This window comes from Ochotona curzoniae, unplaced genomic scaffold, assembly GCF_017591425.1.
Source record: "Ochotona curzoniae isolate NIBS_2020 unplaced genomic scaffold, NIBS_Ocur_1.0 contig_4612, whole genome shotgun sequence".
In the NCBI taxonomy this organism is placed as follows: Eukaryota; Metazoa; Chordata; class Mammalia; order Lagomorpha; family Ochotonidae; genus Ochotona; species Ochotona curzoniae.
In genome coordinates, this window is record NW_024466343.1 from 7,992,171 (window position 1) to 8,009,953 (window position 17,783).

General features: G+C 40.2%; 1 protein-coding gene across 1 annotated transcript in view; it reads left to right on the plus strand.

The window, feature by feature from the left end:
* Nucleotides 1-17,783, plus strand: part of MIGA1 (mitoguardin 1) — a 104,583-nt gene that overhangs the window by 53,074 nt on the left and 33,726 nt on the right. Inside the window, exon 8 of the mRNA XM_040987312.1 lies at nucleotides 16,207-16,307. Coding sequence (XP_040843246.1) covers nucleotides 16,207-16,307 — 101 coding nt within the window. The remainder of the gene's footprint in view (nucleotides 1-16,206; nucleotides 16,308-17,783) is intronic.

Below are 17,783 nucleotides of genomic sequence, written 5' to 3' on the forward strand. Positions count from 1 at the left end.
ATATTAGGGCATATAAATTATATCTACTAGGGAATATGATAAAATAATTTATGTGTTGTATAGGAAACACAAATTTCTATTTAAATTTTGCTTTTTAGAAATTGCCCTTTCAGTGGTTATGATGAGCGATCGATTGAGTGTGGGATTAAAGCCTAACATCGAGTAGGGTGGGCATTTGACATGGCAATCAGCACATCTCCTATCCGAGTGCTTGGTGTGATCACTGCTTTGACTCTTGATTGCAGCTTATGGCTGATATGCCCTGTGGCAGGCAGCAGTGATGGTTTAAGTGATTAACTCCTTGCACCTGTGTAGGAGACACGATTGAGTGATTTCCTGGCGTTGGACTTGGCCTGGCACAGCCTGACTATTGCAGGGAGATCTCTGTCTACCTTGCAAATACGTATGTAGAAATTGTCCTTCCAACAAATTATGATGTACTTTAAAAGATTCCCTTTATTATCCTAAGTATGTATGTAGGGCAGGTGTTGCATATCTGTTGATGTTGCTGGCTGTATGTCATTTTGTACTTGTGTAGCTTATTTCAGTAACAATACATTCAGGAATTAAGATTATTCTTTTTTTTTAAAGATTTATTTATTTTTATTACAAAGTCAGATATACAGAGAGGAGGAGAGACAGAGAGGAAGATCTTCCGTCCCATGATTCACTCCCCAAGTGAGCGCAACGGCCGGTACTGCGCCAATCCGAAGCCAGGATCCAGGAACTTACTCCAGGTCTCCCACACGGGTGCAGGGTCCCAAAGCTTTGGGCCGTCATCGTTGGCTGCTTTCCCAGGCCACAAGCAGAGAGCTGGATGGGAAGTGGAGCTGCCGGGATTAGAACCGGCGCCCATAATGGGATCCAGGCGCGTTCAAGGCAAGGACTTTAGCCGCTAGGCCACACTGCCGGGCCCAAGAGTATTCTTTACTTGTTTTAGTTAAGGTATTTGGGTAGGACCAAATTGCTGAATTTAATACCAGTTTAAAAATAAACCTGATTAACAACAGATGCATCATACTCCCAGTTATTTGGAGTTATTATTTACTTGATATAGTTTGCATGAATGAAGTTAAGCCAATTAATCTATCCTTTAATTAGTTTCCTCCTAAAATTAATTGGTCTTTGTATTTTACGTGCTTACATTTTCTAAAAAAGGTAGTGTGTATTTGCAGAATAGTACAAGCAGGAATCTCTAAAGCCATAATTATGATAAATGTTGTTTTTTTGGCTGAAACAAAGGATTTTCAGATTCTTTTACACTGATGTGTAGGAATATACTTAGCCCTTAAAAACAAACCATGCACTTTTGTAACTTAAAAGCATATTTCAAATATGTATTATTGGCTCTTGTAGGCTATAATCTATTTTTGAGCAGAATGAACTCGGAGTTCTTAGATCTGGAAATTTATTTTGCAAACATATCAAGCAAGGCATAAGGCAATAATGAGATAAAGATGCAGATTCCATCACTAATCTTAGGCAGAGTGGAGTATAGTCTTGGAGAAATATATTAAAAAGTAATGTACTGGAGTAATAAGCAGATAATAGAATGTTAATAAAGAGCTTTGGAAACACCAAAAAAATCCTCATTATTCATGCTGTGGATAATAAAGCAGGTTTCACAGATGGAATACCTGTATAAAGAACTGCCCATTATGAAGATATGGGCTTTTCAGGCAGAGCAACATGGTTCAAAGTGCAGAGTAGAGCCTGTTTTGAGAACTGTAAGTCAGTTTTCTGTGTTTTGAGAACATAGGAAGTGTAGGAGAGAGGTGGAAGATGACTATAAAAGGGCATTTGGATAAATCTTGATCTTCACTTTAACTTTAGACAAAGGAAAGTTATTGAGATTGTGAAAAGTCAAATCAAGTTTATGTATTTGAAAGAGATTCTGGAAGGGTAGCTGATAGGATTTAAATCTTTTATCTGTTTTTATTGCTCAATTATGCATATGGTTTTATTGAGTCTGCAAGATATTCTCCGAAACATAATCAAGGATTTTTCCATTCTCATACTGACTGTATAAATTCCCTGGCAGCAAATAGGAAAATTGGGACCTCCTCTCCACTAGAGAGAGATTACTCTTCTGTTTTGGTAAGCAGCCAGATAGAATATTTAGAAATGGTGAATGAACTTGGCCACAAGAGGAGGTTCTGAAGCCTATTGTCTCGCGTCAGTGTTGGCCCACATTTGCAGCTCTGAGACCTGCTCTCTTGCTTTCCTGCAGAGTCATTGTGGACTTTTTTTTTGGTGAGTTCAAATATGTTTTTTTTTTTATTAGATGAATTGCATCATTAAAATACATTATAAAAGCTAAAAATGCACCATTAATTTTCAAAAACAATAGTAAATGCATCTCATTTTTAATACAAGATTCTGCATTTAATTTTTGCCCAAGGCCTTGCCTCTTTTTTCTCCCAGCCTCACTGTCTCCCTTTATGCAGACTATATAAATGGAGCTAAATTGCCAAAGATATTTTTGCCAAATGTCCATAATGTGAAAATGAATTTCTAATTGGCTGTTGCAAAAAGAAAAATTACTTTTTTTTCACATTTTATTATTATTGCTATCATTTTATGATAAAGTTCCATATTCCCTTATCCCCTCCCCAGTTCCCTCTCCCCCCACCTAGTTCCTTTATATCATTACTAATATATAGTTTTTCATACTCAGTAATATGTCCATCTTTGCGGGCATGGACAATGGCAGAGAGTCCAGAATCCTGTTGTCAAAATATAATATAAACAGTTTCACTGTAAGTCCGTCTTTGTCTGGGAACAGAAATGCATACCACACTGCATCCTCACATCTGGATGTTATTCTCCATTACATAACTACTGTACATTTCCTGAAATGAAAAGTAATGATACAAAATCAACAATAGAGAGAAAAATAGAAATTTACAATGCCATGAAGTTAAATGACATGTTACTAGATATGATAGTCTCCATTACACAACTACTATACATTCCCTTAAATGAAGAGCCACAAAACAAACTCAGCATCCGAGAGAAAAAAGAAATTAACAACAGCAACAAGTTAAACAACATGCTATTAAATGTGTAATGTGTAGCTGAAGAAGTGAAAATCAAGAACCTTGTTGAAGAAAATGATGCTACTGTATGATCTATGAGTCATTCAATGATTTAATCAGAAGAAAGTGTTTTGAAAAGATGAAACCAACAGAAAACAACAAAACCCATGTGATATAGTTTCTGCTGATCTTTGTTGGAGTGTGTCTCCTCCCAACAATAAACAGATGGGTTTTGTTTTTTAATCCAGTCTACTAATCTATGACGTTTGATTGAGCTTAAGCCATTTACATTCAGAGTTTAATATGTATGGATGGTACTTTGGTCCTGTCATTTTAGGGATTGGTTATTCATTGGTTTAGTCTTCTGTTGTCATTTTCCTGGGATGTTCTTCCCATTTGCCTTTGGTTTTGGTAGGTGCTATTCCTCTTCTCTGTCAAGAGGACATCTTGAAGTATCATTTGTAGGGCAGGTTTGGAAGAGGAAAAATCTTTTAGCTTTTCTTTACTGTGGAAGAATTTTATTTCATTTTCAAAGACGAAAGAAAGCTTTGCTGGATATGTTATCCTAGATCGACAATTTTTTTCTTTTAGAATCTGGAATATGTTACTCCATTCTCTTCTTGCCTGTAGAGTTTCCTGTGAGAGATCTCCTGTGAGCTTAATTGGCATTCCTTTATATGTCAATTGATTTTTTTCACGCGCACATCTAAGAATCTTTTCCTTATGTTCAATTGAAGAGAGTTTGATTATCATATGTCTTGGTGAAGATCGCTTTTGATCAAGCCTGTTGGGAGTTCTGTACCCCTCCTGGATGTTGTTTCCCAATTCTTTCTCCAGATTAGGGAAATTTTCCTTGATTATTTCATTAAATACATTTGCAAACTCAGCTTCTCTTTCTGCACCTTCCGGGACTCCCATAACTCTTATATTTGGCCTCTTAATGGTGTCTTTCAATTCTTGAATACTTTTTTTGGCATGATCCAGCTCTGCTTCCAGCTTTTTGTTTGCTTCCCCCTGGTGACAGGAAATATCTTCCAATTCTGAGATTCTTTCTTCTGCTTGCTTTATTCTATTCTGGAGACTCTGCACTGTACTTTTAATTTGTTCTACTGTGTTTTTAATTTCTGATATTCCAGCATTGATTTGCTTTACTGCTTCCTTAAATTCTTTGAACTCTTGCATGAGCTTCTCACTTTTTTTTTTTTAAAGATTTATTTTTATTATTTTTTATTGGAAAGGCGGATATACAGAGAGGAGAGACAGAGAGGAAGATCTTCCATCCGATGATTCACTCCCCAAGTGAGCCGCAACGGGCCGATACTATGCTGATCCGAAGCCAGGAGCCTCTTCCGGGTCTCCCACGCGGGTGCAGGTTCCCAAAGCTTTGGGCTGTCCTCGACTGCTTTCCCAGGCCACAGGCAGGGAGCTGGAAGGGAAGCGGGGCTGCCGGGATTAGAACCGGCGCCCATATGGGATCCCGGGCGTGCAAGGCGAGGACTTAACCACTTGCGCCACCGCGCCGGGCCCGAGCTTCTCACTTTTGACCAGAATCTTTAAAATAAGTCTTATGGATTCTGTGTCCCCCATTTTCTCAATGTCTTCCTCAGTTAACTCTGAGGTTGCCAAAGGATTAATATTCATTGTGCCTTTGTCTCTTCTTTTGCTCTTGATCATTGTACTTCTGGTTAGCAGAAGTCTTCTTCTTGGGGCAGGTTTCTAAGCTGTGTCACCCACAGGTCTACAATGCGATTTTACTTATTGCAGTTGGTACACAACTTTTGGCTTGCAGCCACTTGTGCCACAACGTCCAGCAAGTTCCAGGCCTGGCTTCTTATGTCAGATATCCACCATGGTCTCCACAGCCCCAGCTCTTGGCTCACCAATCACAACCTCCTGTGATACTGTGCTGAGGCTGCACCGTTGTCTCTGCAACCTTTCTCCCTCTTCCAGTTGGAGTGGGTTCCAGGATTAGAGAAACACCAGGTGTACTAGCTAGTTAGATTGTGGGTGGCGCTGATCTTGTCGGAACCTGTTGGATGTTAGCTCTGGGTGCCACACGGACCTGTTTTGACCGGTACGGTGTCACAGTCGGCATTATTTTCCTGCGGGACCTCAGCGAGTTCTCGCGAGCTCAGCACATGCGCACTTCACTGTTGTCACTGCAGTCCCAAGCTGTTGCCACAGTGCGCAAAATGGCGCCTGACGTGCTACCACTACAGTTCTTGATCTGCTGGCTGTCATATCCGAGGGCTACCCAGACCTGCCCCGGATGGAACCCGTAGAATCCCACGTCGTTGCAGTTCACCGAGTCAGAAATGAGCTCACTCCCCGCTTAGAGCATGCTCAGTCCTTGCCCTTGCCCTTTCCTCCTTATGCAAAATGGTGAACAATTCAGCTCTAGGGGGCTGACTGGGCTATGAAACCCATGCTGTTCTTGCACTGCCCGCCTGGGATCTGCTGCTCTGTCTCTGCTCCTGGTCAAATCAAACGGACCAGCAGGACAGACAGTTCCCCGTCTGGGTTCACCTCCCAAGCTCCCAGTGAAAGTCCCTTCCCACCTGGTTGCTGGTGGAGTTCAGATCACTGCGCTGGAGTATCAGTCACTGCAACATCACACTGCTGTGCCTGCTGCTTTCCTGTGTCTGTCAGTCTCCAGGAACCCCTCTGCTGTTGTTCTGTCCTTTCCTATTTCCTGGAATATGTCCTCTCTGCTTCATCTTAATTATATGTTTCTCCGTCCGTTTAAACATGTCCTCACCCTATTCCGCCATCTTGATTCCTGTGGACTTATTTTTTCGGGACTGATATGGGTAGCAGGCTTAAGTTGTATACTCAGACCTCTAAATATTGAGAGTGCACTTATACAACATAGGATAAATTTTGCTTAGTAATTTTCGTGCATTAAGGTTTATAATCTAGACTTTTAAAGGTATATTCAATGAAATAATAAGGGAAAATTTCCCTAATCTAGAGAAAGACTTGGGAAACAACATCCAGGAGGGGCACAGAACTCCCAACAGGGTCGACCTAAAGTGATCTTCACCACGACATGTGATAATCAAGCTCTCTTCAATCGAACATAAGGAAAATATCCTTACATGTGCTCATGAAGAAAAAAATCACTTGACATATAAAGGAATGGCAATTAAATTCACTGACGACCTCTCACCGGAAACTGTTCAGGCCAGAAGAGAATAGAGCGACATATTCCAGATTCTAAAAGGAAAAAATTGTCAGCCCAGGATAACATATCCAGCAAAGCTTTCCTTTGTCCTTGAAAATGAAATCAAATTCTTCCACAGTAAAGAAAAGTTTAAGAATATACCTCTTCCCAACCTTCCGTACAAATGACACTTATTAAAAGATGTCCTCTTGTCAGAGAAGAGGAATGGCACCCACTAATACTAAGGTAAATGTAAAGAAAATCCCAGTAAGATAACAGTCTAAAGCTAAATCAATGAATAACCCATTGCTAAAATGACATGTCGCTGTCCCGCAGTGATGAACTTGGTGCACGGAGCCGATAATAACACGCGTGGAACCTGACTGATGGTCAAAGCCGAAGTTTATTAGGGGCATCAGACTTTATACACTGAGAGTCCATATGGGATAGGAGAGGAAGTATTGAGCTCATCAAGAAAACCCACCTATTGTTTTTGTACTTCTAGATTGGAATTCCTTTTGTTTTGTATATTACACCAGGTGTTCTCATTTACATGCTGTTTATACAAAAGGTAGCCATTTGGTTGTTGTCATGCAAATACTGTCCAATGAACTGCAAACCTGTGCTCCCTGACCTCACAGGGTCACAATGTCCTCCTACAAAGGTCACAATGTCCTCCTACAATGACAGAACCAATTTATCACCCTTTCATATTAACCCTGCATGTAAACGGCTTAAACTCATCATCAAACATCATAGATTAGTAGACTGGAAAAAGCAAAACTCATCTATTTGTTGCCTATAGGAGACACATCTCACCAACAAAAGATCAGCAGAAACTGTATCTCATGGATTTTGGTTTTTTTCTTAGTTTAATCTCATCAAAACGCTTTCTTCTGGGCTCAGTGCAGTAGCCTAGTGGCTGAAGTCATCGTTTTGAACGTGTCGGGATCCCTTATGATCAGCAGTTCTAATCCTGGTGGCCCTGCTTCCCATCCAGCTTTCTGCTTGTGGCCTTGGAAAACAGTTGAGGATGGCCCAAAGCCTTGGGACCCTGCACCCAAGGGTGTCGGAGACCCAGAAGAGCACCTGGCTCCTGGCTTCGGACGGGTGCAGTACTAGCTGTTGGCAGTCACTTGGAGAATCAATCAATGGACGGAAGATCTTCCTCTCTGTCTCTCCTTGTTTCTGTATATCTGACTTTGCAATAAAAATAAATAAATCTAAAAAACACCCGCTTTCTTCTGATTAAATTCTTCAGTGACTCCTAGATCATACAGTAGCATCATTTTCTTCAACAAGGTTCTTGATTTTCTTATTTCTTCAGTGATACATTCATCATTCAGTAGCATGTTATTCAACATCATGATGTTGTTGATTTCTTTTTTTTCTCCGTGTTGTTGATTTTGTTTTGTGGCTTTTCATTTAAGAGGATGTACAGTAACTGTGTAATGGAGACTGTCATATCTAATAGCATGTAATTTAACTTCATGGTATTGTAATTTTCTATTTTTCTTCTTCTTGTTGTTATTTTTGTGTTGTGGCTTTTTATTTTAGGGGGTGTATAGTCCCTGTGTAATAGAGGCTGTCATATCCAGATGTGAGGAGACAATGCAGTATGCATCTCTACTTCTAAATCAAAGATGGACTCCCAAGGAAACTGTTGATTGTATCTTGGCAATAGGATTCTGGACTCTGCCATTGTCCATGCCCGCAATGATGTACATATGACTGCTTATAAAGTATACTATAGTAATAAGATAGGGGAACTTAGTTGGGAGGGGGCTGGAACTTGAGGAGGGCATAAGGGAAATCCCAGGGCCTATGGAACTGTATCATAAAATGATTAGTAATAATAATGAACCCCAAAAAAATGCTAGATATTAAGGGACAGAAAGTAAAGAAATACAAGAATATCAGCACCTCTCTGTACATAGTGTTGCATATATACAACATATATGTCTTCCATTATTTATTTATTTATTTATTTACTTACTTATGTGAAAGGTGTTAGAGGAAGACTGAGAGAGATTTTCCATTTGCTGATACACTCTTCAGATAGCCACAGAAGGCAGCACTGGGCCAAGCCAAAGCCAGGAGCCAGGAGAGCTTCTTCCACATCTGTGGCAGGGGCCCAATTACTTGAGCAATCTTCCACTGCTTTCACAGCCTTTGGCAAGAAGTTGGAGCAGAAGTGGAGCAGCCAGGACATGAACTGTTGCTTATGTGGGCTGTTGGCATCACAGGAGACAGCTTTGTCTGCAGCACTGCAATGCTGGCCCTTGACCATGTGGAGTTCTGTCCAGGACTGCACTGGCTCTGCAAGGATTTAGAAGGCCCATATGAGACCCTGGGGAAAACCAGCTTTGTGCTTTTCTCCAGGAAGATACAATGTTAGGATAAGGGATGTATTTTTGTCTCTGCTCCTTCCTGTGGCCTGCACCCTTCATATAGCAAGCATACAGGTGAGCAGTTGCACTTAGTGGCCCTACTCAAATCTCTATAATTTCTGATTTAATTACTTTTTTCCTCCTCTTTGGGTTGATCCAGCCGCTTGTTTGCTCTCCCAAAAAAATAATAGAAAAGCTTTTACTCTTCTAAAACATATGCTCCTCTCTTGTTGTTTCTGTTGCTCAGCTTGAATTGTCAGTTTTATTTCCCAGTTTGGAATCACAGTTGTTAAAGTTGGCCAATCACGGTGTAAGGAAGTTTCAATAAATAGGGAATGCCAGAGACAACTGTTGTGGGTGTAAGTCCCATTTTAGGTAGAGTCATAGAGGCAAGCAGTTTTCGTTGCATGTTACCCAGTGAAGCTTAGTGACTCACGCCACATGAAGAGATGACATTTCATTGTTTTGTTCTAGTGGATTTCAGTGTCACCCTTCTCAATGTTGCGGCAGATTCAAGGGAAAAAACTTAAGGGAATTTGCAACTGTTAATTCTTTCACTTTTCAAAATTGTTTCTGATTTGGGTTTTTTAAGTTGCTCTTTCAAATAGTGCTTGAGCATTTGAAAATAAATCAGGGCAAAAGCAACACAAAGTTGAATGTGTGCGTAGTCATACAACATACAGGGCAGAGTTAGTTTTCTAGGCTGTTGATCATTAATCAAAGTAAAGCGGACTTTGCAAAACAGATTGACTTGTTGACAGCATGTGCTTTTCCATTTTTTTAAAAAAACCATTGCAAGGACAAGGATCCAAACCGTGCTTAAACTGCTCCACATGCCCGGGGGGGGGGGGGGGGGGGGGAATAGGCGCTCAAGTAGAAGTCAGATGATCCTGAGACGTTTGGCAGACTCCCCGTCCTTGCTGGCGTTGGGACAACTTCAGTGGACTGCCTGCATTTTAAAATAGGAGTGGCATCTTTGGAATCTCCTCTAGTATCTGCTGAGGTTAAAATAAACCTGTATCTTCTGAGCAGCAGAAAATAGAATGTGCCTGGGGGTGGGAAAAGCGAGAAGCAGGAACCTCGCTTGGGCTGTAGCTCCTGGCCGGAGATTCCAAGACCCAGCACTCAAGTGGCTTCTGGGTGTTTTTTCTCTTTAAAATGATTAAAGTAAATCCTGCTTTGGAAGTAAAACTTAAGAAATGTGTGAATGATGAGGCTGTGAATGGAAAAAGGCTTAAAACCAATAATATTTTTGGACTAAAATATGGCAGTTTATTTAGAAGTAAATATTGTAGTTTTCAATGTTCTGAAGAAGAAGACCATGGTTCATGTCTGTGCGTGAGTGTTTTAAAAGTTCTGGGTAATTAAGACAGATAAAAATATTTTAAAATTAATTTTTGCTTATTTTTTACTTATTTGAAAGAAATAGTCATTTTTTTTTTAAGATTTATTTATTTTTACTGCAAAGTCAGTAAATACAGAGAGGAGGAAAAACAGAGAGGAAGATCTTCTGTCTAATGATTCATTCTCCAAGTGACCACAACGGCCAGAGCTGAGCCAATTTGAAGCCAGAGCCAGGAGCCTCTTCTGTGTCTCCCACGCGGGTGCAGGATCCCAAGGTTTTGAGCCATCCTGGATTGCTTTCTCAGGCCACAAGCAGGGAGCTGATGGGAAGCAGGGTTGCCAGGATTAGAACCGGTGCCTATAGGGGATTTCAGTACCTTCAAGGTGAGGACTTTAACCGCTAGGCCACGGTTCCAGGCCCGCAAGTGCTTTTTAAAGGTTTGCTTTTTTCGGCTCAGCTTTGGCCATTACAGCCGCTTAGGAAGTGAATCAGTAGATGGAAGATCTTTTTGTCTGTCCTTCTCTATGTATATCTGACTTTCCAATAAAAATGAATTGTTAAAGAAATTTTAGTAGCCGAGCCCAGTGCGATAGTGTAGTGGTTAAAGTCCTCACCTTGCATTAGCCAGAATCCCATATGGGCGCCGGTTCTATTCCCGGCATCCTTGCTTTCCATCCCGCTCCCTGCTTGTGGCCTGGGAAAGCAGTCAAGGACGGCCCGAGGCCCTGGGACTCTGCACCCATGTGGGAGACCCAGAGGAGACTACTGGCTCCTGGCTTCGGATTGGCTCAGCTCCAGCCGTTGTGACCTCTTGAGGAGTGAACCACTGGACGGAAGATCTTCCTCTCTATCTCTCCTCCTCTCTGTATATGTGCCTTTGCAGTAAAAATAAATGAATCTTTAAAAAAAATTTTAATAGCCATATTAAAAGGTAGAAACAAATATATCCTTGTTTTGCTAAATCCATTGTGTATTTCATGTTTATCAGAACATTTGATTTCTTGTGCCTAATACACACATGTGATCAGTTTATTAGATGCCACGACTCTGTGATTGTTTTAGCACAGATTCTGGTGTCAGATAATTTAACTTTGAACCCTGTCATTCCATTTCTTCTCTGTGTGATTTCAGACCAATTCTTTACCCTCCAAGCCCGTAGGTTCCCAGTACCTGAAGTGAGAAATCTTAGGGTGGATGTTGTTGTGAGTCAAGCTCCTGGATAGGATGCCCGCATCCTGTATTGGAATGCCTGATTCAAGTCCCAGCTGTCCTCCTTTCACGGCAGCGTCCTACCCTGGAGATAGTTCAGGTATTTGGGTTCTGTCACCCACTTTGGCCTAGCCCAACCCTGGCTTTCGCAGGCACTTGGGGAGTAAACCAGCAGATGGATGTTCTCTCTGATTATAGCTGTCTGTTACGCTGCCAATCAAAGAAATCAATCTTAAAAAAAAAAAGTAAAATGACAAACCTAATTACAATGTATTCCTCAAAGATGTTTCATCAACCAGGGAATGAACTCGTTGCCATCAATGAAATACAGAAAGCATTGTCATTCCTCCCTTTTCTCCTGCTTTTGCAGCTACAATTGAACTTTTTTTTTTTTCAGACATTTGGGGTCAAGAAATATAATCAGTATTGTTTCCTTTTCTTTGCCTCTATTTTGAATCTTTCGAGGCGAGTGTAGAACAAGTGCCTCAACTTAGCTTGCACTGTTGTATAACTGGAGATCAAAATAGAGAACATTGCCAGCTCCCCCGACGGCTTCCTCGGCCTGCTCCTTTTGCCTCATTCCTCCCCACCCCCTCACCTAACCATCTTAACCATCAGCCTGATGTTTATGTAAAGGCTTTCTAGCTTTGCGTTGTGATTTAACTAAGTTTGTAGCCCTGATCATTGTAAGTTAGTTTTGTATATTTTAGAATTTTATATGAATGAAGTCATATATGTAAGTTTTCATTCAACATTCTGAGATTCGTTCATATTCCTATATCAAGCAGCAGTTCATTTCTATTGTATTTCATTGTAGGAAACATAATATTTATAAAATAAAATAATATTTCTTTAAAACCAAATGTACTACAGTTTATACATTCTATAGTAGGCAGACAATATATTTTTTTCTCACTTTGGGGTTGTTATAAACAGTGATGTGATGAATGTAATTATATATTGCTGTAAAACACACCCACGGGTAGAATTTCTAAGTCCTAGAGAATGAAATATTGGGCCCTGTGTGATAGCTCAGTGGCTAAATCCTCACCTTGAATGTGCCAGGATCCCATATGGACACTGGTTCAATGTCCCAACTGTTCCACTTCCCATCCAGCTTCCTGCTCGTGGCCTGGGAGAGCAGTAGAGGATGGCCATATGCCTTAGGACCTTGCACCCACATGGGCGAACCTGAAGAAACTCCTGGCTCCTGGTTTTGGATGTCTCAGTTCCAGCTGTTATGGCCATTTGGGGAGTGAGCCAGCAGATGGAAGATCGTTTTCTGTATCTACTCTGTAAATCTGCCTTTCCAATAAAAATAAATATTTAAAAGAGAGAAAGAGAGAGATATAGAGAGAAAGAGACAGAGAGAGAATGCAGCCTGAAACTTCCACAGACAATGCCAAAGCTCCCAATGTACTTCTTTAGTTAATGCGTCCACTGGTGGAGTATTAACTTTCCATTACTGTGTATCCTTGATCAAAAAACAAAAAGGCCATTTCCCCCCACCCCACCCGAGTCATTTAGTAGATGTATAATAATGTCTCGTTGTGGGCCTTTTTTTTTTCCTTCTAAGAAAAATGTAGTAAGGAGTTTCTGGAAATACTAAGACAAAGCCTTTGGTTCTCAACTTTCCACATTATTTCAGTGCTACAAGGAAAAATGGATACTTTTTTAGAAAGAATATTTTAAATTTTAACTGGGTGCATGAAGGCAGTCAGCTTGGGATATTGCCCTAATTTCCTCCTTTATACTTTTTTATTGGCTTATCTAAAAACCAGATGTATTATTTCTGTGTAATTATTAAGCTGCCATTCCAGAAATCATAACAGTTACTGAAATAAGACATATGGTCTGTGGTTTATGGAATTGGATTTAATGAGCAAATCTTTCTTGTTCCTCTGTTATTGAGCCATTTTCCTTTGCTAGTTTTTTTTTTATATATATAAAGTACCGTCATGGAAACTGGTTTGGATGACATTCAATGGTCAGTTATTGTTGACTGAAGTAAAACAGACATTAGCAGCATGGGTAATGTCTGAAAGGTAAAGAGACCCAAGAAAATAGCAAAAGATGTGAGACCAAGATTTCATTGGCTTATAATTTTAATCTCACCTTAAAAATACCGAGACATAACAAAATGACACTGTGATTTTTCTTTTTGCACAAGCAATACCATAAGTAGAAAATAATGAACAAATCCTTTTTTTGAGAGTTGTAACTTACTAAACTTTGTGAATTACTTGTGTATGTGTACATTTTAAAAGGATTACATATGCTGGAAAGATAGGAGACTTATCTAGATAATTGAATCTTCCCAAATTCCAATTTTGTGGTTATTTATAAATAGAAAATAATTGTGTTATTTTATGTGTGGAATGAAGATATAGATTTTCAAAATGTTTTTGAAATAGTCTCAGATTTTGTCTCATTAATACTCATTTAGTTATAGGATTGTTTTGAAAATATTTACTTATTTTTACAGGAGAAGCATATTTACAGAGAATAAGAAATGACGAGGGAGATGGAAATCTTCCATTTGTTGGTTCATTCCCCAAAATGACTGCAGCAGATGGAGCCAGGCTGTGCCAAAGCCAAAGCCAAAGCATTGACTTTCCTCTGACTTGCACGTGTATGCCAGGGCCCAAGGACCTGGGCCAACTTTCACTGCTTTCCCAGGCACATTAGCAATGAGCTGTATTGGAAGTGGAACAGCTAGGACTCAAACCAGCCCTCATGTGGAATTTGGCACTGCAGGCAAAGAATTAACCTGCTATGTCATGGCTCCATTCCCATATGGAAAGATTTTAAGCTGAAAGGTTAGGTACATTTATTTAACGATTTTTATTTATTTGTTTGGGAAACAGAGGGTTCGCTTTTGCTAATTCACTCCTCAGTTCTGGAATTTGCCCTCCCTGGAACCAGGGATAAGAGCCAGAAAGTTAGTCTGGTTCTTCCACATAAGTGGCAGGAACCCAGCTACATCAGCCATCACCTGCGCCTTCTGTGGTCCACATTATCAGGAAGCTGAACGGGAGGTAGAAGACGGAATTGAACCTGCTATTCCAGTGTGGGACACAGGCATCCTCACTGCTAGGCCAAGTGCTCATCCTAGTTATATGCTTTTGAAAGATTAAGGTAATCTTCCTTTCAAAGCAATTCTAATTTAAACATGGAAAATAATAGTTAAGATATAAAATCTAATCCTATCAAAAATAAATCAGGAAAAATTACTACATTTGTAATTTTGGCTTTTTTTTTTTAAAAAAGTATCTATTTGACAGAGCTAGCAAGAGAGAGGTGGACACACACACACACACACACACACACACACACACGGGGGGGTGGTGGAGAGAGAGAGAGCGATTTCATACGCTAATCCCCTTTTCAAATGGATGCAATGGCTTGAACTGTGCCGGTGGAAACCAGGAGCCCATAGCTCCATCTGAGTCTCCCAGAATGTGCTAGAGCCCAAACATTTGGGCAGTCTTTTGCTTCTGTCTTAGGTGCATTAGCAGGGAGCTGGATCAGAATTTTAGTAGCGCCAGGATGAACTGGTAGCAGTATGGGATGTTGGCATTGTAGGCAGTAGTGTAGCCCACTGTCCCACAGTACTAGCCCTGGTTTTACTGCTGGTACTTATTAAGAATGAACCCTTATGAACTGTGGCTTTTTCTCACTTCTGTATTATTTTGAGCATGGAATATAGTTGGTTGTACAACTTTTTTATATATAAATTAATTTTTATAATGATTACTGGTGCCATCAGGGTGGGAAGCATTGAGGTTTAAGGAAAATTGGGTGAACTCATTGTTTCCAAATTTGCTATTTCTTATTGTTGTTCCTGGGGGAAGGGGAAAGACAAAGAGGGAAGTCACACATGACTTTCCACACATCCCAGTACCCAGGGATGAGAAACCACCACCTTATATCAACCCAGGGTCTCAATGACTTGCCCATCTTGCAGGCAGACCCCAAGACACAGGACAGGTAATCTGGATGTACAGCTTTTTAGTTTAAGTTAAATTCATGGTTTGGATTTTTAAGTAAGTCTGCTCCCTACTTCCTGTATGGAGACACTAATTATTTTCCTGGTACTTAAGAGCCTTGAAATAAATGGTAAAGGTAATTAATTTTATTTAGGGGAAAATGATGGAATAGAAATTTAGGTGAATAACATGTAAGGTTTCTGGTTTCTTTTTAAAGAAAAAAGTATCTGAGAAACTTAATAGTTTAAGAATCAAATTGAGAACAATCTGTATTTTATTCTTTGTTTTTCATAGAGAGAGAATCTTCTGTCTTCTGGCTCACTCTCCAAGTGGCCGCAGTGGCCAGAGATGAGCCAGACTACAGCCAGGAGTCAGGAGCTTCACGTGGGTCTTCCATGTGGGTGGGAGGAGCCTAAGCACTGAGCCATCCTCTGCTTCTCCCAGGCACATTAGTGGAAGCTGCTTTGGATGTGGAGCAGCCAGGGTATGACCTGGCACTCTTGTGGGGTGCCAGCACTGCAGCTGGGAAGTTTGATCACTATGCCGTGATGTTGCCCCCTAAAGTAGGTCTTAAAGCCTGAAGAACTCACAAATATCTTCTGGAATTGTACAGATTGATAAATTTTTTAAAAGTGACTGTTCAGACATTGTATCACAATAATTCAGTGGATTTGAATCTACATTCTAGTTCTTCCAATTTGGGCAAGGCCGCATACAAATAAGTTCCTGTCTTTCACACTGATTTTGGGATATACTAATTTTACCATGTTTGGCAGGTTAAGCCAATTACAGTTATTATACAAGCACTTTTCAAAATTATGTATAATCTTTTTGAATTAAAAATGAGTATCCATCTTATAACAGCCTGTCCTCTGCATGCCAGTTTCAGGACCCTTAAACAATGGATCTTCACTGAGAGTTTTATCAGTTGGTATTCCATTGATTTGTATTGTTTTGTATTTTAGATCCTAGTAGTCTAAATGAAGAATAGGAGAGGAAATAGTTGTAGAAAATAGGACCTGACAGAAACAAAGTATTTCCATTTCTGAACTTTTCACTTTTCACTTTTAAGATAAAGATACAGATATCACGATGAAGGGGAACATGGATGACTTTGGCCTGCGAGACACCTTGAGCATCGCATCAACTGATTCATTTGCCTCAGCAGCAGAGGTAGGAGATGCGGACTAGAGGATTTCTTGGTTTTCATATGGAGAATCTGTTTTTTCCACTGGGATGATTCCTTTCAGTCATCATTCTTTTAGCATTGGGCTGAATGTAATAGGAGCTGTTAGTTCCTCTGAAGAGGTGGATATTTAACCACTTACTTTGCATGGGTATTTTCATATGTTACATATTATGAGTGAGGGATATAAATTATTATCTTGATGAAACTGTTCCTCAGTGGCTGTTTGTAGAGTGGTTGGGGTTGCTGCTTGCTGTGCCTCCATATGATGTCAGAATGTGAGTCCAGCCTTGGCTCCGTTCCTGACCTCAGCTTTCTGCTGGTATGGACCCGGGGAGGGATAAGTAATCTTTAAATTTTAAAAATTATCTTTTAAAATCAGATGGGCAATTTTATATCAGAATATTTGCATTTTTGATATATTTTAGATATCAGGTTTTTTGCATGTAAATAACTTTACACATTTTTAACTGATGTGTGAGTTTTTTCTCTAGTGGGCCAGTCATTAGCTCTTCCATTGTTTTGTATTCTGAGCCCTAATTCTGTTTTCCAAGCGATGCTGAGTTGTAGCCTCTTTCATCTATGTTTGTATATTTTAACCATTGACTACCATATTGTCTTTTGAATTGTTTACATTTTTAAAAATACTGTTTTACTTACAAGTTTTCCGGTAAACAAAATATCTTCTGTTGGTCCATAGGAAAACTGTTTTCCTCTTTAATTATTGATACGGATATGTCTTCCTTGTATTCTGTAGATATTTATGTCCTAGATGATCCGTGCAAAAAGGAATCGCTGTTAACTTTATATTCTTTCTGCTGTGTGGAGCAATATACCTAGTTTATTTTTTTTTAAAGATTTATTTATCTTTACCGCTAAGTCAGATATATATAGAGAGGAGGAGAGACAGAGAGAAATATCTTCTGTCTGATGATTCACTCCCCAAATGACTGCAATGGCTGTAGCTAGGCAATCTGAAGCCAGGGGCCAGGAGTTTCTTCCGGGTCTCGCATGCGGGTGCAGGGTTCCAAGGCTTTGGACCATCCTTGACTGCTTTCCCAGGCCGCAAGCAGGGAACTGGATGGGAAGTGGGGCGGCCGGGATTAGAACTGCTACCTTCAGGGTGAGGACTTCAGCTGCTAGGCCACGGTGCTGGGCCCAGTGTACTTAATTATTTTAAAGCTTGTTTCTTATGTATAAGTTTAAAATGTAATTTGCCAAATATCCATTTAGTCTTACATTTGCTGGTTTAAAAAAAAAAGATTTACATTTTTATTGGAAAGACAGATTTACAGAGAGAAGAAGAGAGATCTTCCATCTGATGTTTCACTGTACAAATGGCTGCTGGAGTTAGAACTGAGCCCATCCAAAGTCAGGAGCCAGGATCTTCTTGCGGTTCACTGACATAGGTGCAGGGACCCCAGGACTTGAGCAATCCTCCATTCCTTTCCTGGTCCAGAGCA